At 41.9% G+C, this 25,162-nt stretch overlaps 2 protein-coding genes across 4 annotated transcripts in view; both read right to left on the bottom strand.

Annotated features, from left to right (window-relative positions):
- The window catches only part of rgs12a (regulator of G protein signaling 12a), a 44,246-nt gene extending 24,354 nt beyond the window's left edge, over window positions 1–19,892 (bottom strand). The window contains exons 1-3 of one of the 3 annotated variants that reach the window (XM_019355817.2): window positions 19,756–19,892; window positions 16,265–18,117; window positions 13,440–13,532 (exon numbers count right to left, since the gene is read on the bottom strand). In XM_019355817.2, coding sequence (XP_019211362.1) covers window positions 13,440–13,532; window positions 16,265–18,052 — 1,881 coding nt within the window. In that variant the 5' untranslated portion in view covers window positions 18,053–18,117; window positions 19,756–19,892. Of the gene's footprint in view, window positions 1–9,195; window positions 9,624–13,439; window positions 13,533–16,264; window positions 18,118–19,184; window positions 19,425–19,755 lie in introns of those variants that run through there. The other 2 variants (XM_019355816.2, XM_019355826.2) reach the window with 2 other exon arrangements.
- Window positions 19,893–20,874: 982 nt separating this feature from the next.
- On the bottom strand, window positions 20,875–23,752 carry msantd1 (Myb/SANT-like DNA-binding domain containing 1). Its single transcript, XM_005464445.4, has 3 exons — window positions 23,091–23,752; window positions 22,701–22,994; window positions 20,875–21,530 (listed from the first exon to the last, which is right to left on the bottom strand). Exons 1-3 carry the CDS (start codon window positions 23,342–23,344, stop codon window positions 21,239–21,241), a joined length of 840 nt encoding a protein of 279 aa, XP_005464502.1. The 5' UTR covers window positions 23,345–23,752; the 3' UTR covers window positions 20,875–21,238.
- Window positions 23,753–25,162: the final 1,410 nt, after the last annotated feature.

Below are 25,162 nucleotides of genomic sequence, written 5' to 3'. Positions count from 1 at the left end.
ATTATTCTTAAAGCAGGGGTTGCTCATTCGGAGGCTTTCCCGTGGCAAATGAGGTAGCATTTGTCGGACTTAATAGACACTGTATCTCATCCACTGTTTTCAGCAAAATTAACAGCTTGGTTTGCATGGTAGATTTCTCCTCTTTATTAAATTTCCGCATGCTCGATCGGTTTGGAAATTAAACATCTCATTTGAATGGCTGTGCTGATTATTTGGGGGTGGGGTTAGGGTTGGTAGTGTCATTCTTGTTGACATCCAGAGTGGGTGTGTGCTCATGTCTGTAAATGCATTTAAAAAGAAATAGAAATGAGGGAAAGAAATGGCCAGAGTATTGTTTCAAATGTACTAGAATGCACATCTTTGGACAGTTTCTCCTTGCAGGCTTTGACATATATACACATATATCACTTCCTACAGTATCAAAAACGGAGTTGTTCGATTTAACCTCCACACACCCGGCATGGTTTTTTAAAACGTTTCAGAAGTGGTCAAATTCAGGTTTGACATGCTGTCAGACAGGGAGCTTAAGGCCGTCTTAGTACATGTTCAGAATAAAGAAAACCTACTCAATGTGTTAATCTGCCATGAAAAAACAACAACATAGCAGTACCTGTTGCCCATAGCTGCTTTATGCTGTGCAAAAAGCTCCTTCTTCTGCATTTTAAATCTTTGCAGGCATCTTGAGGCAGGAGATAAAAAGCAGTACATGTTGATGAATCTGCTTTCAGATCATGCACATCTTCAGCTGCGTTTATTAACTCAAATGCAAATGAAACTACCCCATTTACCCCATTCAGTGCCACATGCACCAGGCTGGTATGTTATTATCAATCCTGTGTTTCAATGTGTTTAAAGTGCAAATCCCGGAAAATCTGTGTATCCATTTGTTGAGTTGTTGTTTCAAAGCAGTCACTGCCTTAACAGGCTTAGAGTGAATTTATTTAATCACAAACCCTACAATTTATATCCCGTTTCACCCAGGCTTTTAGCACCTGGTGCTGTGAACCGACGCAGCAGCAAAACACCCACGCAGTGCATGCCTCCAAGACCTACCAATTTGCTCCAAACTAATCCACAAGGAATTTGCACCTTCATTTATCTCTTCATTTATCTAAGAGAAACAGCCTCTCGCTGTAAGTTGTAGCAAAACAACTACATGTAATGTCACTTAGTTAGGTTTTTTGGAAATATGGTCCTTTTTTTTCCTGCCAGAGCTTACTACGCAAGTATGCCATCTGCATTAATGAAGTTGTCTTCCTGAAATGAATGTGGGAACTGCATTTACTGGCATGAACAAAGCCTTGCATCATCTGGTGTGCACTTCACCTGATTCACACCAAGAAACAAACAAACTGTGCGTTAAACTGGATCTTTTGAAAGGATTCTGCATAAAACTTCAACAGTGTCTGCCCGTAATTTAATAAATCTGTTTACTAGAGCTTGCTTTTATCCAGAAATTTAAAGAAAAAAGGGAGGTGTATAAGACAACCCACTCACAGGTGAAAATTGTTATGATTTTAGACTGGGCTGACACAGCTCCAGGAACGTCTCAAACAACTAAGATTTGGGCTGTAAGGTTTGAGCACAATATTCTCTCTGTATACTTTAGTGGCTTGATGGTGGAGACACAAAACCCAACCTCAGGATATCACAAGCTAGTGTAGTCCTTGTGTCCTTGTGCCGGTCCCAAGCCCGGATAAATGTAAGGCTTGCGTCAGGAAGGGCATCTGGTGTAAAAACTGAGCCAAATCAAATATGCGGATCCATCCGCTATGGTAACCCCACGGGAAATAACAGAGCAGATGAAAGTACCTTCTTGTACTTTACACTGTAGTGCAGAACTGAAAGGCTCAATGTCTATGCTTTCATGTAAAGCCACGCTGATATCTCAGCTGGACAGGGTTTGTCTATCTTACTGATGTCAGCATTTGTGCTTGCTCTTTAGTTTACAAAACATAATGTAAAGAATTATGTTGGGACAATGTAAAAATTGTGGGATCACACGGTTTATCCAGCAGAGCTGTTCAATGAATGGAGAAACCAACATAAAAGTGCCATCTGTATACCTTCAAAGTGTTCTGGTATTGTTTTTACAACTCTGTGTAAGTTCATCTTACTTAAAATTTACACTAATTTTTTGTTTGTTTTTGGAGGGATGGAACTAGAAACTGTATAATATGGACGTAGGCAGCGTGAAAATGGTTTATAGGACTCTTTTTCTTTTTAATGTCTTGAGTTTGGTATTCTGGCTGCTGTTTTAAACCAAGCAAGGGCTGGATTACATAAAATCACCCAAAATGATAAGTTTCATTCTGTATTCAGCAAATCTTAAAAGTAGCGATTGAAAGCATAAACTAAGTCAGTCACCCTTTGCTAGCCAGTATAAATAAGACTTATAGCGCCTCCCTGATTCATCGTTACTAGCGGTGGGACATTAGATTGCAGTGTCTCAAAGAAATTATGACATATGACATTTACATACATTTACAAACAAAAACAAATGAACATCAAACTGAACATTTTGAGTATCATCACCAGCTACTAGTATCTCTCCTCATCATGTGCCTTCATAGCCTGATTTGAGTCGACATTGTGTTTTTGACTCAGTTGGTGAAAAAATTTTGCTGTTTACTTTTTGCAGAGTACAGTATTTTGTTTAAGGTTTATTAAGCTGCCTTTTTTTTTTCGAGTCCTAAATCGTCGCCGAAGGCTGACTCAGGCCTCTCATTCTCAGACATGTCTGGGGTTGTCTCGTTGTGGGCAGTAGCAAACATAAATGCATGACATTGATTTATCATTGATGTCATGATATGAGATTTTTATATTACCTAAAAATTTATGGTATGACATGAGGCTGTCCTAGTTGTTACCTTATTTGACTGAAATGTATGAACTTCCATTCTTCTTAAATAAATGTACATCATTGAGCAAGTGAAACCCCAAATAACAAACTACTTAACAAATACAAAATCTGATTTAAACTTTTGTTATATGTAGCTAGTTAGGAATCCTTACTAAGATAATATGGTTTAAACATAATCTTGTTTTGTTATTACAACAAGTCATAAGAGTGTTCTCTGGTGTACAAATTGAATGTCAGTACTCATAATCTGGTTAAAGGCTGCATCTCCCATCTCTTTTTTTTTACAATTTTACAATTTGTCCATCATAAATACAGATACCCATCTATCGGCAAACAGTTTCAGGTTCCTTTTTTTGTACCCATAGGTAGATTTGTTCTGCAGTCATCATTTATCTATCCTGTCATGCACACTCTCAATACAACCACAACAGACAACAATTACACATATTACCAAACAGCTAATATGGCATTGTCATTGGCATCCGTCAGGTTCTAGAAGAGATCACTCCCATCAGGATAAAAATGTTTCAACATAGGATGAAGTTGATCACTCATTTTGCATTTTCCTCTAAGTGGACAAGAACTTAACAAGGACACCAGATTCTCTTGCTGTCCTGACAGCAAATACAGTATTTACAAGAATATTTGCACATAGAGATATCAGGAACTTTTTTGCTCCCTAGAAATCAGCAATGGCATGAAAAAAAACAAGTGGGACTCTATTTTAAAGCAAGGATAAAATCTGTCATCCAGTAATTAGAAGCTATTTTTGGTGCAGAGCTGAGTCATCCATAGCTCCTGTCACAAAGGACACAGAACAGCCCTCCTCAGCCCTTTAAGTCTACTCCTGCCCTTTGACCTCCCTCGGGCGGAAAACCTTCTGCGGCCAGGTGAGCACGTCTCAGCACACAACAAGAGCAAAGCATGTTGAAATGCCTTGAGAAAGAGCATTTTTCTGTTCTTTGCTTCAGCATTCACAGCTGAAGAAGCCGTCTGCTGCCACAAAGTGAAAAGGTTTTGTGTGAGCGCTGAGCCTCTACTTAATTCAATCAACACGCGAAAGATTTCTAGACAGGCTTTACAACAGCAATAAGTGTTGCTTGTCACAAGACTAATTGCATGGTAAGTTCTCAAACAACCAATCCTGACCCAAGACGGAAAATAATCTAGGCCTGCTATCTGTGGCTGCCGACAAACTATTCCCTGAAAATAACATCAGAAAGCGCCTTGCATGAAGGCAACTTCCTTTTGAGGGAGGGAGGTTGAGGGTGCGGCAGCTGATAAGAGGGAAGACACATCTCTTTTCCAAACATGCAAGGAGTGTAGGGAGACAAGGAAAGGGACTGATTTGGAAAATTATGAAACTCCTCTGACAGGCAACCCTGTGTTTGATTTTTAGAGGATCCAGTGTTTTTACTGTGATAATCTTATTTGTCACGACAAATCTGCAAGGCCGTCCTATCAAATTAGCGAGGATCTGATGAGGTCAGCATGGTTATGTGATGCAAAAGGGGCAGGAATGGGAAAAACACGAACACAATGACCGTCTCGTAAGATCTGTTATCGCTGTTATGTCTGTGGTTCAAGGATTGTGAAACCAAACTCAGACCCTTCAGAGAAGAAGAGATTTGATGACTTGTACAGAGCAAACAGTCATATTTGTGACTTAATGTCATGCACTGTTGAGTAATGCTGTTTGCCATAACAGCCCCAGAAATGAAGGCTGGACTTGTGATCCAACTGAGCTTCACGTGTTCTTGGTTAGTTTTGATTTTACAGTGACAGTTTTAAAACTTGTAGATTCTTGTATGATGTTAGAGGGCATGTGACATCGCTAAAAACACTGTTCAAACCATTCAATATTTGAATTTGACAAAAATAAAATGTTTTTTGGGTTTTTTTCCCCACTATTTCTGGATGTGAACTTGGCAAAACCATTACAGCAAAAGGTCTCTGTTAGTGTGTAATTATTCCATTATGCTACCTGACAAATACAGAGGAGTGGAAAAGAATAAAAGCATTGGGGGGTTTTTTTTATCAAGACTGTCATCTCATCTTGCCATCTACTTATTCCACGGAAATAATTTAGATTAAAACACAAAACAAAAACATACATGGAAAAAAAACATGCTGAAGATATTGTAGATGTCATTTACGAATTTAGATCTAAGCTTGTTGTGTTATTCATGCATACAAAGATCACATCAACCTCCAGCGTTAGTAGGAAGCCAACATTTCCATTGTGCTACTGACCTCTGGAAAGTTTAAGTGAAACGATTTCTTATTTAAACAGATAACGATCCATAACAGTATAATGCTGCTGGACGGTCACATGTCTGGCCTTTGGCTATTAGCCACATGAAGGGTCCACTTAGTTTCCATTTAGTAAACAAATTATCTCTTCAAAGACTTGTATGAGTGATTTACACGGAAGAGACCGTCAGTACGCTGCGTTTCATCTCTTAATCCCAATGATCAGCAGTAATCTATTCCCTGTTCCTCAATAATTAGAGGTTAGTCAGAGCAGATGGGTAAAGCTCTGCTTCTGTCTGGATTAAACTGGTATTTGTATGATTTGTGCGGTGCGACTCGTGTGCTTGTGCACTTGTTGCTATTTTTAAAAAAGCTGAAAGGTACTTCTAGCATTCCTCTAAATGGATGTGTTTACTCTACTGCTTTGCTTTTGCTCTACTCATTGGATGGTCAGAATTGTGTTGGTCAGATCAGTTCTCACTACTGAAAGTACTGTTTGATTTAGACACGAGGCCTTTAAACCAAACAGACACGCAACTGCAATGAAAGCAATGACCTGTTTTATTCTTAACCATTAGATCATCAACTGGCTTATACTCGAGATAAATACAGTTTCATGCATGATACTGCATTCTCATATTCAGAGCTACTGTGTAATGATAAAAATGTAATAAAATTAATTACACAGGTTGCCATCATGTGTGAAAATGGTCTGACCACCAAGCCTAAAAGCATGCATGAAAACATGACTTCAACTCCATTTGTTGTAAAGTAACACAGTGTTAAAGCAGGGCCGCATACAAAATAAGCAACAAATGAGAAGCCTTTCGATTTACAATGCACAGCTGAACTCCACAAAAACAGACCAACTTCAGAGAAGGCAACCAAAACCAGTGATCAGGACCTTTCCCACAGCAGTTTATTATCACAGTGAAAGGGCTGTGCACACATGAGCCTAGAGGGCTGGAGGTGAGTAAACCACATAAGATGCGACCACACCCTCCTGCTGCTCCCTTTCTTTTCCACAAAAAGAAAGAAAGAAAGAAAAACCACCAGAAATGGACTTTCCAACCTGAAACCAGACACCTATAATTAGCTCACAGTCCCTTCAGTTTTTTACCAAACTAAAAATTTTTTTCAAGTTTTCTGAAAAGTCTGGGTGTATGGCTACATTTGTTTTATGACCATAAGATTATACTAATACTATTTGCCATCTGGAAATGTAACAAGGCCATATGTTGCAGAATACAAAAAGTAGCATAATTCTTTACTTCCTCTTTAAGTCCTACTGACCTTAAACCCCTCTGTCTAATCCCTTTGGTCATGCTGGGAACCCAAAGCCACTTTAGTGAAATGGGAAAGAAGTGAAGGCAAGTTGGTCCAATGTTTATCACTCAGGCCTAGCAGCTATAAGATGTCCTTTAGATTGTAAGGATGTATGGTAAAGCTCACAAATGTAAAATTACAAATAGGTCAGACAGTTATTTCTGTTTTGAAAACAATCAGTCAGCTTCTGTTTAAAGGTGACCTATAAACACAATTACCATCACCATTTAACTGCAGCATCTACTGGAGCAGCTTTGCATGACTGCCAGTTCAAAATAATCCTTATTTATATTATACTGGGCCTTAATGCAGCCATCATTGGAAGACTTTCTTCTGATTGGCTGCCCCTCCTAACTAGTAAAGCTGTGCTCTTAAGATGACCATATTAGGGATTTTCCCCTCTCTGTGACATCAGTGAGAGCCAAGAGTTGAAAAACTTTCTCAAACTGGGAGTTTTATAGGGGCCTGAAGCCTGAGCTTTTGACTCACCGAGGTTACTTGTACGTACCCTGACCTAATTATTCAATGCTCTGGCCATATTTAACTTGGGCATTCACTACTGCAACAATATACACATTTTAAAAAGGGAAACAATGAGAAGGGGCACAGCAAGTCAACTTTACTTCACAATATGAGAATGATCTAGCACTACATAATTTGGCTAACCTTTTCTTGGAAACATCCTAACACATGAAGGTTGCAAACTGAGTAATAAGTGGTATTTTACACAACCAAAAATAACAAGATCAGGCAATAACCAGGCTTTGGAAATACCACATTTGATGTTGACCAGAGAAAGAGGATGTTAAAAAAAATGTTTAAGAGGTAAAGTCAGTGTTTAGGCTGCACCAGTGGGCCATGTTTATGACTCCCACAGTGTAATATCGACAAGACCTTGGCCTGGTTCTGCATCATCTTGCGCCAACACAAGGCCAAAAAGATACCAACAATATTAACTTTCCAAGCCTGTCTGCAGCGCGTTCTAGTTTGAGCTAGACCGGCTGCCTTGCTCAACGTCTCATACGTGAAGTAAACGTGCCCCGGCATTATCTGAGCTTCATGCGAGAGGTAAAAAGCTGAACACGACGAGCAGTCCACTGTACACCAGACATGTTTCAACTGTTACCAAGGAGGTTAAAAAAAAGTCTGGCAGCTCTAAAGTCGTTCCTCATTGAATAACCTCCACACCCTTGGCAGTAGGTTCCCTTTCAGTGAAGCAGAGAAGTATAATAATAGTAATAGTGAGCGAGGTAAACAGAGAGAGGGGAATGTATGAGCTTCAGAGCATTCTGATTCACGCACACAAAATCGACAGGCATTGAAGGGCTGTGTGGTTAACTAAAAAAAAATTTTTTTTTTAAATCCCATAATCCCAAATGTCGCTAAGTGATGTCATAGTGTTGGTGCGACAACAGCCAAGAGTGGAGCAGCAGTACGCCTGCATTCAGAGATGGTGAGGCAGCGGGTATTTTCCGTGGTTACAGTTGGGTCAAACAGCAAAGTCAGCAACCACAGCCACATCTGTTCAGCTGGTTAAAGGCCGCTGCATATTCCAACGCCGAGCAGCTGGACAGCAAAATAACTTTTGTTGTGTTAATGCACCATTTTTGTTTGCTGGCTTTTTGTTTTTTTGTGTTTTTTCTTTTTTTTTGGGGGGGGGGGGGGGGGGGGCAGTCAGAGCAAGCAATAAAAGATCTTGACTAAAAACAATAAAAAAAAACAATAAGAGGAATTATTGAGGAGACATTTACAAAATGCCAGACTGCTCAATGTTTGCATCCTATAATGCTAGCCTAACGACACGTATCGTGAGCACAGCTGTCCACCCACTCTAACAGAGCTGGCCATGTGATGTCAGAGACATAAAAGTGCGTCGTGTTCTCCTTACACTCCTGCTAATTCACAGAAAGACTCGATACCTGCTCATCTTCTCAAGTCCCGACATCCGCATTAAAAAAATAATAACCAAAATAAATTGGGCACAAATTTACATAATGAAATATGACATCTATGACAAAATCACTAGTCATTAAAGCTCAGTTTCATGTATGCTTCCACATTACCAAAGAAAGTAGTTGTGAAATGTGTTAGGAAAGATATGTTTTAGAGATGGCTGGTGAATCAGATGCGAAGACATGCCTGCACAAAGAAAATAAGGGCAAGGTAAAACCACACGCAACCATTTCAAGTTCAGACTAAACTGTGGCTGTTTGATGACTCCCTCAAAATAAAATGCTACAAAGAATTCACTGCCGATTTAATACCATCCGACAGCGACGGCGCCGGATCTCAACGTCACTTCAGCTGAATCGAACTTCTCCCGGTGCTGCCGACTCGCTGCGGAAAGGGTCATTTCTCGGGGCAAGTGCAACAGAGCGCGCTTCATTGAAAAGGCCCCACGCAGTTTACAATAACAAGCCCCCGGGTCACTTAACAAAACTCTTTCAGCACGACATCTAATTTAAAGTCGGCGTGCATCCTGATCTAGACGCAATGCCACATTTTTCTGCATACAGCAGTGCAGTGTGTGTCATACAGCACATGGGAGTCTCAGCTGGCACTGGTCAAAACATTCCTCTGACAGACCACACAAGCTAACCACTGTATGCTGCTCAGAAAGCTACAACAGGAGCTACAAAGAGCCCAAAGAAGAAGTAACAGTGTGGCAACCAAGATATCCCTAGTGTGAAAGATGAAGGTGCCATCACCAAATGGGCAAAAATAGCACGAGTGGCAGGATTTTTGTGACTTACAGAGTTGAGCGTTAAAGTTTGCTCCATGTATGGCGCTGTGTGCTTTGCCCGTCTTCAGCGCTGCTCCACACGCCTGGTGTGTGTAAGAGAGTCCATCCGCTGGATCTCGCGCGGTGCGTGTGCGAGTCTGTATTTGCAGTGCAGAGAGGCAGAGCTGAGCGAGGGAGGAGAGAGCGTGCAGAGGAGCGAAAATCCTGACAGCCACTGAGAGTTCAAAAGCTCCCTCTCTCTTCCTCTGCTGCCGGTTCCTCTCTCTTTTCTCTCTCTCTCTCTATCAATATCCCTCCCCTCTCTTTCTCTCTCTCGCTCTCTTTGCTGTGAATTCCTCCTCATTCCTTCTCTATTTACCTCCCTCTCCGTCTATGTGTCTTCATGCCCTGTCTGGGTTTCTGCTACGCCCACAGCATACATCTATTACCCACAATCATGTAAACAAGAGCCGCTAATGTTTCCACACCTAAAAGGAAAGGAGAGGGAGAAACTTCAGGCACGGAACAAAGAGGCAACAAATTTCCCCAGCAGGCAGATAGGGTATGCCCGAATCAAACGGCGCGCATTAACCATTAACGGCTCGCAGGAACAGATGTTCTCACATGCCGCAACACCTCCGAACATAGTCAGATTGAGCACAGTCGCAGCAGCCAGCTAATGGTGTCATCTTTGCAAAGTTGAACACACTGTCGTCTGCTGAGCATGGAGGGCGCAAAGCATCTGTTTGCAGCTGAAAACAAGGAGTGTGTGATGAGTGAGACACAGGCTTACAGCACCGGAGCAGTGGGATGTGGGGGCTGTGTGTGGGTGTGTGGGGTGGGTGGGTGTGTGTGGGGGGTGGTGGTGGGGGTTTGCAGTGGGGATCTGACAGAGAAATAATACAAGGATGTACAAAACAGGACGTTCTTCAGCACGAAGGAAAGCTTAGCGTGCATCGGCATAGTCTCTAAGGGAAAAGCAGCAGGGTGAAAAAAAAAAAAAAAGAATTAACACATACACAAGCACAGGGTTATATAGCAGTTTCTTCTTCTGGTGAAGAAGGAAGGCAAACACTGAAAAGCAACAATACTGCTACTACTATGACACGTCAGAGCCCTTTTACTGTGAGGAAAGATTCCAAAAGTATGCTCATTTCTGGCCACTGTGTCATCCACAGTTTCAGATTGTTATGGACACACCCACAAAATGCTACAAGACCGCATACAGAAGTTATCGCTGAGGGGGAACTCCTAAAGAGCCTCACAGTGTCCTTGTGAGTCCAGATGCACTGAATGAGAGCTTATCGTGCGTTTTCTGAAAAGGCTTGCTATGAGAACAGTCCTTCACAACTATACACAAGTCAGAAAATCCTGCAGAAACCAAACACTTGGACAGGAGTTTCTCCCTGTATTAAAGGGTCTTCTAAGGTGAAGAGTTTACTACAGTGCATCAGCTTGCTGTGTCCATCATTTGTCACTTGTTTTCGCTCTGAAGGGGATCACAACCTTCAAAGTAGGGGGGAAACAAGTCCTTAAATTTCACTTCATTCTTCAAAGATTTCCATGATAAAAATCATTCCGGAACAGGTCATTCTCCAAATCTGGTGCTTAAGAGGCATCACCCAATTCTGCATATGTGTAAGTCTATAAGAACCAAATTGGTGCCATTGGATGGCTTTAATTTGCTATGGAAGAACAGAGTTGCTTATAGAAAACCTGATATCTGACCATGACTCCAAGATGAAAGCTTGTGAAATTAAAATCCAGATCAGAGTCCAAGGTGCACACTGAAAAGTCTCTGAAAATCATAAATTCCCTAAACTGTTATTATTTGGAATGTATAGCAGTACCGTGACTTAAAACTGCAGATTTTATCAATGAAAATTTGAATTTGGGATTTTTGGAAATCACACACACCACATCCTACTGACTAAAGAGTAATGATATCATACGGCTCGATCTGTGGAAGTGCATTAGTGCATGTGGCATGGGTAAAATGCACATTTGTGAAGGCACCATTAACGCTGAACAATATATGCAGCAATACATCATCATATAGACATCTTATTCAAGGAGGGCCTATGCAAACCGCATTCTGCATGTAGAAGCACAGCTCTGTAAAACAGAGTCTGGGTCTTAAACTGGCACCTGCTGAAAACATTTGGCACATTATGAAACAAAAACAAACAAACCCACAATACAGCAACCTGCTATGAAGCTCAGCTCTAATTTAAGCAAGGATGAGCAATATTTTGCTTTAAGCTACAGGCGTTAATGTCGTCAGTTGGAAATACTCACACTGATGTTAAAAGAATCGTTAAACGGGCCCCTGTCCATTTTGTTTCATATTGTTGCATAGCACAAAAAATGAGCCCTACATTTTAAAACAAGCAAACTTACGTTTCTTCATTTCATTGTATTCCATTTTTCTGTCATTTTATAGTGTCCCTACATAGATTGTATATAAAACATGGACACAGCCACCATAAGATTACCCATTAATTACTGAAATCCCATTGTGATACTCACAACTCATTATTTTCACTGTTGCGCTGCTGATGTTTTGAAACCAGGAGTAATGAGCACAATGTAGATGTGAGTGCAAAACTGAGGAAAAGGGCTAACTACTTGAGACTGAAAAGCTGTTAGTCAATGAGCCTTTCTGACTCTTAATTTACAAAATGAAACCTTCTTTTATTTGACATCTCCTGAAACTAGCATTTAAGCAAACAGGCCCACTGTCTGTTTTGAATGCAAGTTTAAAAGCTCTTTTACAATGGCTTCATTTTTCAGACAATGAAGCTATAGCTATCTTTTAGATACAGTGTTTGCAGGAAATGCAGATAAGCACAATTACACTGCATGTGATTACTAACAGAAGTCTTGTAGTACTCTTGTCTGTAGATAATCAACAATTAGTATCAAAACATATGCTGTATTAATCTGAGCCAACTGAGACTAGCCTAAGCCTGCCTCTCTTTGTTTGTGCCACTGCAGGTCCCACCAGCGTAGAGATGGTAAAACAAAGATATCAAAGATCTACAAAACAATGTAACAGATCAAACTAACGCTGAGAGACAAGGGGAAGAGATTAGATAATTTCACAGACTGCTTCAAGCATGACAACACCTACCTTTCTATTCAGCCAATGTTATTTTGTACAAGCAGAGTATATGACAGCTCAAAACATCCCCTTTTAAATTTAACAGCAGGCAGGAATAGACACCTCATAACAGCACTAGAGAAGAGATGTCTTGGTTGCTAGGGGTGATGGCATACTCAGAGGCAATTTTACTCTTGATTGATGCAAAGTAATTAGCTATTTCTGGTAAGTCATAAAAAGTAAACAATGAAACACACCGTTAGACCCACGCATGGTGAGGAAATCTTTGCACACAAGCCAACAAGAAGCTACGAAACAAAATAAAAATACACTTTTTAATTTTTTCAATTTTTTTTTCACTGGTAAAAATTTGTAACCTTGCTTAAAAACAAAAGCTACTCAGATTCGTACATGTGAACATAAAGTGAGGATTAGGAGACGAAGTGGGAGGTGGGGTATTATAACCTATAGCTGATTAAGAAAGTAGCTTAACAGTAAAGAAGGAAGGCATCTTGGGGTAAACATTTTATTATTATTAACAGCGCTCTTTAGTGTGTGTTGAGACACTCCTGAGGAGCAGATTTGTGGTGTGATGTTTCGAATGCAATGTAGATCCTGCAAGTGTGCTCCTATGTGGACCCACAATACAGTCTGCCACTTTCTGGATCATTTTTGCGCCTGTTTGTGTGCATTTGGTGCAATTACAAGACGTAAGAGCACGTGTGTGTGTGTGTAGTTTTGTGAATATGAATCAGAATCAGTGTGCATAAGTAATGCGTGCACGCACAGACCCACTGCAGAAAGAGGGTTCCTCAGAAACATTAATATGAGAAAATGTGAGCATGATATTCCGTCGTGCAGCAGCGCTCATTAGTGACACCAAACAAACAGGAACATGCCTCTGGCTTACACAAAGGCCACTTTGTGAGCCACCCCTTGCCACAAGTGTAGGAGCAAACACAGAGTTCAAGGCAACGGAAATGAGAGGTTAAAAAAAAGAAGAGAAAAAAAAGCTGAAGTGTAAAAGGGAGGGGGGATGGTTCAAACGTCCACATGAGGTAATTTTTGTACATACAGGCCAACCAGAACGGAAAGGACAGAAGACTATGAAAAAAACATTTTCCATGTTTCAAATTCATAGCATAAAAGGTGAGAAAGGCAAAAGAACTTACGTCAAGGTCATCCAGTGATCGCGCCAGGCTGAGACGTTTAGCAGAACGACGTTTAGAGGCACGAATAGCGCCTATACCCCAAAACCTGGAACCCTGAAGGTAAGAGTATTTAAATCATCATTGCTGATATAACTTTTAAACAAGACACTGTATCTCCTAGAAAATCAAGTTACCAAACTACAACTTAGTAACTGTTAAACTACTGTCACTGACATCTATTTATCTACAGAGATTTTTTGCTTATTTCACTCTAAACACAACATTTGCTATGACTGTCGGAGATAATGTCATAATTTTCCCAGAACTGAACTGTTTGTGATAAGTTTTTGCCCGGAGAGTCAAAGTTAATGGAGTTACTCGCGGATAGGAGAAAATGAAAATGTAACAGTATAAGCAAAGTGAGAATTGAATCTGAGATGAGTCTGTTCAAACACATCTTTCTGGGAATCTAAAATGATCCGCGAGATCTGACAGATTTCTCTCCTGGTGCTTCTACATTCACATATAATTGCACACTAATGTCACAGTCTCTCAGATGGCAGATGGAAACACAATCGCTAATACCTTAAAGATACTGCACTCAAACCAGCCACTGCATACTCTTGTGACTGGAGATGTTTTGTGTCTAATGCTTGCAGATAATTACTGCTGCATGACATGGGCTCTACCCTGTAATTTGCCTGGCTTCCTGTTCAAGATTGTCTTTTTTTCTGATCTAATGCAAGCTGCTGGGAAAAGATGCAATCGAGCTCTGACTTGGAAACACAGGGCAATGCTTCTCTTAAAGAAATTAAACTTAAATAAAAACTTCAAAAAATACATCACATGAGATTTTTTTTAAATTATATATTCTGTAGCCAAACTTAATTTCAAGCCCGCTGCATGTGTCCCTGATTACAAAGTTATTTACAAACACAAGCTCGCCTACATGCTGACTAATTTGAGTCTGTTGCTTAGTGAAAAAGACGACTTCAGAGATACTTTAGATGCGTAATTGTGGCCCTCGGAGCTCATGGATAAACAGGGACATCTTGTGGACAAAGAGGAAACCAACAGTAAAAAAAAACCCAACCTCTTTATAGAGTTGCACATTAACTTTCAGCAGGTGTTTTCTGAGCTCAATTCACACACTGCACCAACTGAGCGTTAAGCAGTGGTATTTTATTTCATGTTAGGTGCCACCATAAAAAGACTTACTAACACCCCCTTGATGTCGGGAAACTCAATTCTTTCTGTGCATTTAATACTTCCAGAGCCACTACGTTCACACTGCAGGTCTTAATGCTCAATTCCGATTTTTTGATCAAATCCGATTTTTTTGTCTGCTTGTTCACACTACAAATAAAATGCGACAGCAAACGCGCTCTAGTGTGAACGCTCAAAGCGGCCCGCATGCACAAAAGAAGATGTCACACACAACGCGATCTGTTTAGACCCAGAGCAAACAATATTGTTTGACTGATGGCCCTTAATATAAAGACTTCGGACTTTACGTTTCCCAATTTTTGCTTTAAGTTTTTTGTTATTTACATAATAATGTAAATAACCTAATAATGATCCTTATTGGTGTTTTAGAGGAGCGGTGCTTCAAAGGATAGTTGCAGATTTCTGTCAGAATCTGCAGATTATACAGTACAAATAAAATGTTCACGTTGTCTTCCCAACAGTTTCACTGACATCTACACTGGATGGCCAGGAAGCGTTCGCGATGTCTTCTCGGGCGCTTCTCCGGCGCTGATAATTGGCGTCTGTCTTGTGTCAGTGACGTAAAAGACGGATTTAATGCGACATGACCGTTCAAACAGCAGTTGCTTTCTAAAACATCGGATATGTATCGGATTCAGTACCACATACGAAAGTGACTCAGATCGGATTTGAAAATATCGGATTTGTGCCGTTCACACTGTCATACCATGATCGGATATGGGTCGCATAGGGTCAAAAAAAATCGGATTTGATGCGCTTTCGCCTGCAGTGTGAACGTAAGCACAGAAACAGATGCTCTTGCCTCAAGATGACAGCTACTCTACGACCACTTTATAATAAACTTTACATTTTATCGAAACCTGCACAGCACTTAAGTAAAAGCATTTAATTCAACAAGAATACAAAAAAAAAAGTTTTAAAGAAGTTCTCAAAGACAGGACACCTCATCCATGTTGCTGATCATATCAAATGTCTCTGTGAGGACACCTACAAAGATCCTATAAACATCACCTGTTACTTAAAGGGGACATATTAAGGACCTACTGCAGGGACATCATTTCCGACTTGCATTCTAGCTTGCTAGAGCTTTGCATGACCCACACCTCAAAATAATCCTTATTAATTTGATGATGGGCCTCGGTGCAGTTCCTCAGTTCATTCTCAGTCTGAAATAAACTATTTTAGGTCCTCCCCTTTAAAACGACTTTCTTGGATTGGCTGCAGCATGCAAAGAGCAGGTAGTTGGGCTGCGGTGTGCCATTTTTAATTTGAGCATCTGCAATTTTAACAGTACATATGCGATAAAAACAGGGGAAAAAAGCATATAATGTCCCCTCACACGTGAAATTAAAAAAACATTTTCTAACATTTTTGCCCTTTTTAGTAAGAAATTTTAACCTTTTCGGTTCAAATACATGATCAATATATGATTTTTCATATTTGACTCTTGTGGAAGTTAAATGCCTGAAACCTGTATCACAGGTCATTTATACATACTCATAAACCTCATTAACTACTTCAATAGCAGCATAAGAAATGTTTATTTTTTAATTCTTTAGATTGCAGCTTTAAATTAAAAAGAAAGAAAGAAAGAAAACAAGAAAGAGTGTCTTACTTACATTTCTAGTGTTGCCATCCTTTTGCTGTTTCTGTCTCTGTTCTACAAACTTTCTGGTCCATTCCTCCCTGGGGGGCAGCATCATGACTTCAGCTGACTGGTATCTTTCTGAGGGTATCTGGCTCATTGGAGGTGGCAGGTTATTGGTGCTGGCACTAAGACTATTGTGTGAGGGCCAGTTGTTGTTGGATGTTTCACATGGTGCCGGATCACTACTCAGGACTTTTGGCCACTTTGGCTTTGAGAACCACCGTTGGCTCCCTCTGAGAGGATCTCCAGAGAAGTTTGTTTTTTTATCCAAACACATAAGAGGTGGTGGGGGCTTGAACTGGAACTGTAGCCTGGGTGGGGGTCCTCCATAAAAGCTAACTAGAGAATCTGGGCCAGGTAATGACTCTGAAAGGGAATCTGTGCTGGTAGTGTTCTCTGGATTAAGTTTTTGGCCATTCTTGGAGAGGGTTATTGGGGTGAGGCCTTCAGCCGGAGGATAATCCCATGGACAGCTGGGGAGGTGGGCCCCAGGATGGTTTTGGATCACAGAAGGGAAATCCCTGTCCGCTCTCTCCTCAGGGGGAGAAGCATTTCCAATACCACTGTCCCCATTGCTGCTGGCACTGCCACGTTTGGCAGTGCTGACGTTCTCCTTGGCATGCTCCTGGGCTTCTGCGTCCAGTTTGACTCTTAGTCTTTCCACAGCCTCCCCCATGTCACTGTAAAGTACTGTTACAAAGTTAAGAACATCTGGGGGAGTCTGTGGGAATTCCAGGCAGCCCGAGGTATCTGGATCTGGAGTGCAGTTGAAACCAAAACGGCCAGCAATCCCAGTGTGATCCTTGTGATTTCCCAGCTCTGGGTCAATGAAAAAAACATGGCAGGAGGCACACAGAGGACTATCTTCTGGCACACGGCCATTAATAATATGCCCTGTAGTGACCAGGCAAAAAAAACGTGGGTCTTCAGTACACACAGCCCCCAAGACCAGGTTCTCAGCTGGGAAAGCTGCCAAAACAGCTCCAGCGTCGTCACAAAGACGAATGCAATCAAACATGATCTTCATCATCACCAGGGTATGGGTGTCCTGCTCAGTGCCCAGCTGTCGAATTCTCTCCAGAATAGCCTTTGAACAGTCCTCTGATTCACTGGTGTTCAAAATCAGCTCTGTGGAGCTCAGGTAGCCCACCACCAAAGTCATGTTCAAAACACCCCAGTCTGGATTGGCTTCGTCTGTAATAACAGAGTCTGCATCCCCAGACGTGGAAGTCTCCTCCCTTGGCTGCTCAGCTAAAGCACTCCATTGCCGTGACCACTGTGACATATCCGGCTCTGAAACTGGCCTCTGTTTGGCGGCAACCGAACAACTTGCGTTAAAGGAGGAGTTGCTTGAGTCATCCGAGACAGTGCGGAAAACACTTGCCTTTTGGAAAGCGCCACTTTTCTGGGCAAACCCAAATTTCACATCATTAAGGATTGGGTTTCCCATCACTCTGCCTTCAGCCTGCACCACCAAGCACAGGGGTCCTTTGCAGCTGCCAATCAGCTGCACTACAGCCTCATGAGAAGCAGTGGACACATCACTTCCATTGATGACCATGATGCAATCTCCTTGCCTGAGCCCCACCAAGTATGCCGGGCTTCCTTCCAGGATGCCGCTCAACATGCACGGCCTCTGTCCAGAAATAGTAAAGCCATATCCAGCCCGACCACGGATGACCTCCACGCTCTTGAACTCACCGGATGCATTCATATCCAGACGCCTCCTCGCGCCCTCAGGCTGTCCCTGTATCCTCATCTTTGTTGCCGCATGTGGGAACTGAAACACTTGCCCGTTGCCAACACTATTGTGTTGTTGTCATCCTATGGTAACACAAAGCAAAACACAAGGACAAAAAGTAAAGAAGCCGGCATCCACCACATCAAATTGTTCAAAGACTTAATAAATTACAACTCATGCACTAAAATTTCAAAAATACTTGCCAATAAACGACAGCTCTAAAGTATTTTGTGGAAACTATTGAGAAGTTCTACAGCACATTTTTATTAATTACATTAACCTCCTAAGAGCCGAACTCTTCCATGGCATGCATTTTTAATTTCTCTTTGATATTTGGGCATATTGGGACGCGATGAATGTAAAAACAAAGAATCACCAGATTTTTTTTTTTTACCTGATTTTTGTTTCTAAGAGAAAAGTGAAAGCCACATATGAGGATATTTGTTTTAAATTTCGAAAAACAGAGGCAGTATAATGTCCTCGTAAGTGGATATCAGGCCATTGTAGAGCAAAATTTAGTATTTTGGTCTTGACAACCCAAAATGTGACGTCCACATATGTGGACGCCAAGTCCTAGGAGGTTAAATGGGTTTTTTATTGACGAATACTTCTAACAAATAATGTAAAGATCATATACTGAAAACAGAATAACACAGTTTTTTTAAGTAGACTTAGAAAAAGCATGGTGTTTTTCTAGGTCTATCTTTGCTCTCACCTAGTCAACAAGTTAATTTAATTTCATCAGTTTCATTTAATAACCAAGTAACGTAACCCACATCAATCTTATTTCTGCAATTATCTGTCAGAGCTAAAACAGAGGCAGCTTTTATGTCCAAACACGGCGCGCATATTACTCCCAGTCACCCCTCCACCCACTCCCCAAAACACACCGCCAGCTGGCTCCCTGCTTACCACCCCTTTAATGAAGGACTCTGGTGTCGGTAAGCCACAGTTTTTAAATGTTCCAATACTTAAGTCACCGCCCGAGTCATTTTATAGGGAAAAAAAAAACCGAAACAAAAATAGCGAAAGCTAGCTCCTGCTTTACTTTTTTCAGAGTTTTGGCAACTTTAAGGCGACAAACAATGTTCACGTAGCTCGAAACTTTGACAACAATTAAGGCCTTATCGGGGAAAAAAATTAACAGTACCTGCTTTTAAAGTTATGCCAGAAAAAAAGCCCACGGGTTTTACGTTTACGTTAACACGAGTCCACCACGTTTACATTTTCCGCTTCACGCGTCCATTTTTTTCTCTATTCTCTCCCTGCAGTGATTCGGTACTCCATATGGCAGAGCTCGAGGGCACCACCTCCATCCATTCACTCACCACGGAAATCACAAAGCGTCTTTCACTGTAACCATGACAGCGTAACGTCTCCGGAACATGTGACTCCTCCCACTGGCCAATCAGCATCTCCTTTGCGTTCAATATTCAAACAGGGGGAGTGACGCTATTGGCTGACAATGATGGCAGTTGACAAGCTTTATTTTTCCCTTAAGTAAAGTATGTATATATTTTTTTATTTATATATGATATTTTTAATAAATAACTCTGCTTAAGCATACAAGTGAGAGCACAGAAAGTTCTCTGGAGACTCTGTAATCACCCCTGACATATGTCTAAAAAGAGGAATATAATGAAATTTAAAAGGCACTGCCCATGCAATGGTGATAAGTTGACCACTTAAAAACCAAAAAGTAAAAATAAAAAAGGTCTTACCCTTATGACTCTGCGGTTACTGCAGTATGTCTCATCCACTTTGCCTGTGGTTAGCTCCTTCCCCTTCACTCGACTGCGGCTCTTTACGGCGGATGGTGTGTAAACAGTAACTCTGGTCAAAGGGCTGCAACGGTTGCCTCACCCCTGGCCTTACTACACATGTGCGGTGTAGCTTACTCATTTGCAAGAAGCTGACAGCCGTTTTGACAAACTACCATATAACAACAGGATTAGAAGTCTAATGCAAGACCGGTATGACGTTGCACTTTATGATTTATTTATTATGGCTGTGAGCATACTATCCAAACACAGGCCACACAGTTCAGTGAGTTATAAGGAAACAAACGATGTTGCATTCTCATTTTCATGAAGGAGTGACTTCCATTGAGCTGGTGTAATGTGTGATGGAACTAGCCTAATCCCCCCCTATTTCTCCAAATCCTCTTAAAATGGGCTGAAAGGCAAAGACCTTAATATTTCAGCTAACGTCAGCCTCCACCCTCTGTGTATTTTGCATCCCAATAATTGCACTGTAGAGTCACGGAGATGGGGGATGTTAGAGTGAAAGACAGCAGAAGGTTATCTTTGTCACTTCTCAAGAAACAAATCTCCGCGTTTCTGCCTTGAATGAAAGCTTCCATATATATCAAATCCTAAAACTAAATGCTGTAAAAATGCTATTATATGACTTTTATTAGCCACTATCAGTGTCTTTGTTATGATACAAATAGAAGAATCTGTCTGACTTGTCAGAGTCTTATTAAGGCTAATGACCCATACTCCTAGAAATTTTTATGTGGAACTAAATATGATATCAGTATAACACTATAAAAATCAAGGTTACTAATCACTCTGTCACGTTCTCATGCAAAAGAAAGTCAGGAATGTTTCATTAAAGCTACTATTTTGCACAAAAAGACATAGTCAAGGTTTCTTTTTCTGAGAAATCTCAAGCAGCTTGTGTTGCCATTTGCTGGCAGCTCTTTACCAAATGACTGCAGTAACAGTGGGGATTACCGCCTAAATTCCTGGTTCATGGTTGCTACAAATTGCCCTGTTTTGGCATCAGACCTCCCATGTAACATGTAATTATCCTGGCAAAAAAAAAAAAATGATGGCTGTTGTTCCCACAGTGATTTTTATTAGGGTACTTGGCAAATTATCAAGAAAAATCTTATACAACTATTCCTAAAATGAAAATGTACATTGGAGCCCGACTTAATGTTGATGCTAAAGTGCTAACAAATGCAATAACATGTTTACCTTCTACAAATGATGCTCCTCCAGAAATGGTAAAAGCCTGAATTCATGCCTGTCTCTACCATTTCTACACAGAGCTTTACTCACAACAGGATAAACCTGGAATGCCAAAATAAAATACATCTTTGTTTTTGTATTCAACAAGGCTATAGGTGAGGCAATGCTATGATGTCATCCCCCCCCCCCCAATAAAGAAACAAAACAAAACAAAACAAAAAACACTTTATGGTTTTCCCGGATCCTTCACCCCACTCTGACCCCATGTGGCTGATGCAGTGGCGGGAAGCTGGATCATCTTCTCCAGGAGGTTCATCATGCGCTCCTGCAGCTGCAGACACTGGACCTGGAGGAGGTTCTGTTGGTGCACGGCTCGACGCACCTCCCTGCACGTCTCCTCCATGGCCCGGCTCGACCTCTTCTGTTGCTGCAGCATAGCCTGCAAGACTCGCAGTTTCTTCCGCTTCAAGGACAGGTGCTTGCTGGCCTTCCTCTTCCTGGCTGAGATAGGATGTGAGCTGGGGGAGCAGAGAGGGGAACCTTTCAGAGCAGGCAGTGCCTGGTAAGAAGAGATCACACTGGGTTCGCATTTTCACAGGTTAGTGCCACGACCTTCAACATAACATTGGTTTGTGTGCATTGGCTCCTCGCGCCGAAGGCAGAAATCATAGAAGTAAACCATTGCAAGTGTTTTACAACCAACTACTCTGGACGGCATTTAAAGGGAGTGAAACATGGCTTATTGCTGGTAGCTACAATTTACAGATTTTTCTGACAATTGAGACAGACAATTGAGAGGCACAGTTTTAATAAGAAGACAGCCCTGAGGACACATCAGCTGGATGCATGTTTCTGATTTTGCCTAACCAGTACAGGCAGATTGTGGGCTGCAGCTTTCTGAAGAAGCTGCATGACTGAGCGTTTGCTGTGGTTTGCCACAGGAAACTAATGGCAACAACAACAATAATGACGATAAAACATGTCCAGATTGAATTTTAGTGCATCAGAGTGATGAGGGTTTTTTTAAAGCGAGAACTTTTTGACTCATTTTTTAGCCCATCAAAAGTTTATTTGAGGGCTTGGTTTTAGGGTTAAAGAATTAGAGTGAAGTTAAGATTTTAGCACTTAGCTGTTATCGCTAAACGTAGAGTTAAGAGGCTTGGGAATGCATGAATGTCCCCAGAAAGATAGTATGTGTGTCTGTCAGTGTGGAAACACAAGGAACTACATTTAGCCCCCAAAAAATGAGAACCGCTAATCTAAACAACCTCAAAATTGAGCACTCCCCTTGCCAGAGTCCCCTGCGACAGACTCACCAAGTCTGGAGTGGATCAGAGGAACAGACAAACAGACCTACACAGATTATTAGTAAGATATACTTTTTTTTTTTTAAACTAACGAAACTGTTAAAACGCAGAGAAAAAAAAAGCAATTGTGTATATAATTTTAGCATTCAAGGTTTAAATAAAGCATAGCAACAAGTAAACCCAGCTGAGGCAAGGGAGTTACTTTCAGTTATAGCTGGCAAGCTGAAAACTGCATAAAACTGTATATCTGGTGGGTTGCTTCTCTGAAACAATAACATACAAAGGTCAGTTCACCTATTATTATCTTTATCAGTGTTTCAAAGGTGCACATATTCACTACGACACACACATGCACTGTGTGTCTCCTCTATTTCCTGTTACCTGGAGCCTTGTGTGTGCTCACTATCAGAGCTCAGCGAGTCCAGCTCTTGTTTGATCTCCATCTCGTCCGAGGAGCCTGTGTACTCTGGCAGGAATCCCATCAGCCCCTCCTCTGACTGGGGCACCAGGTTGTCTGTGGACTGGGAGGAAGTGGAGGGACCCGCCGCAGAGGCCTGAAACTCCAAAGAGTTCACCCTGCCGTTCTCCAGCGGCTTGGAGAGGATCTTCTCTATGGCCTTGTAGTACGGCCAATCCGGCGCCTCGCCGCCTTCGCCAACTGTAGCTTTCAGTCGCCTGTTAAAGCAGAGAAAATGTAAAAGAAAAAAAAATTGGGGGGGTTGGTCATGCAGCAGCTGGAGTCATGACTTTGGACCGGGGTTTTGCACTTGCCTGTACTGAAAAGACATATTGGTGATTTTCATCTTGATCTCTTCCTTGAAGCGCTGCTCTCCTGTCAGCTGGAAGAACCTCTGGGACATCTTCTCGTAAACCTTAGCGTTCCTCTTGCTCATTTTCAGCTCGTTGTGGTGTTCCTCCCACACATATAGGAGGGCTTTCATTTCGCCATCGGTCCAGTTCGGGGCCCGTCTGTGTTTCTCACTGTGGCCTGGCATCAGGTAGCTGAAACCATCCTCTGATGCCATTTTTTTTTTTTTTTTTAATTTTTTAAATGACTCTCTTGACCTGAGCCGGCTCTGTTTGCAGAGCTTTAGAGGTTGGTTTTGAAAGCCTTTTACTGTGCTAAAGAGCGGTGTTGAGTCTCCGGCAATGGAGGGATAGAAGCAGGAAGGCACACACACACCACCACCCTGCCGGTGCCTTTCCCCCTAGTCTAGCTGAAAGAGGACTCAAAATGGGGCCTAAGGCAGGAGAGGAATCCGGTTAAAAGCTTTTAGTGGTGCGTGATGTCACCGTGACATCAAGTTGCCCTGGCAACGGTGAGGGAGGCCCTTTATTTTCCCTCCCCTCTCCTCTAACCACTCCCATCTGCTCTCTCTCCCCTCCATTCTGCTTCACTGGAAGCACAAAAAGCTTTTAGTTGAAAGGCAGCAGTGTGAGCGCACAAGACTGCTGATGGTTTTGAAATATGAGCCTCCGGGGAGGAGAGGAGGGGTGGGAGGGAAAAAAAGCGCTGAGAGGGAGGAGGAGGAGGAGTGGAGACCATGGGTATGTGTTTCCCTGGCAACAAGGCAGTGGATTTGGTAGTCAGCCAGCACTCTGCTCCATTTAAAAGCTTTTAATAATACACAAGTCATTTTGAGATGAGGAGAGGGAGGATTTGCCTTATCTGGCAGGATGCAGGAAAAAAGAGAGCAGAAACACTCGCAGCCTGCAATTCAGACCTGAGAAAGCAAGCTCAGGCGTTGCACCGCAAAGCTGTGAACCACTTTTTTTTTTAGGTGGGGATAACAAAAGGGAGACATCAGACAAAACGGCAACGTGTAGTGATCAACTGCAGGCAACCATCGAAGCAACACAACATGCTGTCTCCTGTAATCAGCTTTCTTTTCATAGTCGTGGTCAGCAGACAATGGACCCCTGCAGAAAGGGTTTTTCTGACCATTTGGGGACTCCCTCCCCCCACCCCCATTCCAGTCTCTGCAAAGGGCGGCTCTCCCCTGCCCCTCTGCGCATTAACCAGTTTATGTGCATATTTCTTTCCTTTCCTTTCCTTCTACCTCCCCTGGTCTCATGTTTCTCTCAGTAGCATTTACGCACTGAAGCCCCACCGTCGTTCACACACAGACAGCGACTTGGCAGCAATTCAGCCCCTGCTTTGTCTCCCCCATTTTTATTTGTATTTTTTTTTTACTTTTGCCACCTTAAAACTGGCAATGCAGCAATAACCATCATGTATTCTCACTTTAGGTGCATTAGTGCCATTAGCTGCATTGCGTCCAGCTTAACTCAGTTGCAGGCTGATTAGATCTTTAACCCATCTGCTCCTCACTAACCTGACAGGCGGGCGCTGCATGTTCATACTGCTAATTGGCAGCTTTGCCCGATCCATCACATCTGTCACTTAAGATAAATCTCTGCCATTGCAGAAATGGAAACGCAAACGAAAGTTGACGTGAAAGGTTCTCTGTGTGCATGAAGAAATGTGACTGACACTTAAAAAGATTTTTTTGAAAGGGTTGCAATCGTTGCCTTGTCGCGTTTTTGCTCCGGATTAAACAGTTGATCGTTTTTTGACTGAGTCTCAAAATGAGCCTCAAAATATTAAAAATACTCTGTCACTTCAGCTTATTTCAGCATCACGCCTGCCTCCCCCTCCCCTCTCTCTTTTCTCTGTGGTCCTTTATGATTGCGTTTTAGTTACCAGCGTACATTTTTTCATTCAATAAGGTGGAGGTAATCCAGACTAGTAATCCAGGAGCCAGACTAATCTGCGGATAAACTGTTTGATGCACTGCTCACGTCTGCAGGCAGAAGTCACTGTTTTGAGTGATCAGTAAAAT

Source organism: Oreochromis niloticus, linkage group LG3 (assembly GCF_001858045.2).
Source record: "Oreochromis niloticus isolate F11D_XX linkage group LG3, O_niloticus_UMD_NMBU, whole genome shotgun sequence".
Classification (NCBI taxonomy): Eukaryota; Metazoa; Chordata; class Actinopteri; order Cichliformes; family Cichlidae; genus Oreochromis; species Oreochromis niloticus.
The sequence above is the reverse complement of the archived record's forward strand: the minus strand, read 5'-3'. Positions and strand labels throughout refer to the sequence as shown.

Excerpts from the sequence above, each read along its gene's own strand:
- msantd1 (XM_005464445.4), bottom strand. The coding sequence starts at position 23,344 with ATGGCATCAGAGGATGGTTTCAGCTACCTGATGCCAGGCCACAGTGAG. Across the intron at positions 22,995-23,090 it reads AATATGTCTTTTCAGTACAG|GCGACTGAAAGCTACAGTTG; the intron begins GCAAGTGCAAAA and ends CTGCTTTAACAG. Across the intron at positions 21,531-22,700 it reads GAGCACACACAAGGCTCCAG|CTCACATCCTATCTCAGCCA; the intron begins GTAACAGGAAAT and ends CTGCTCCCCCAG.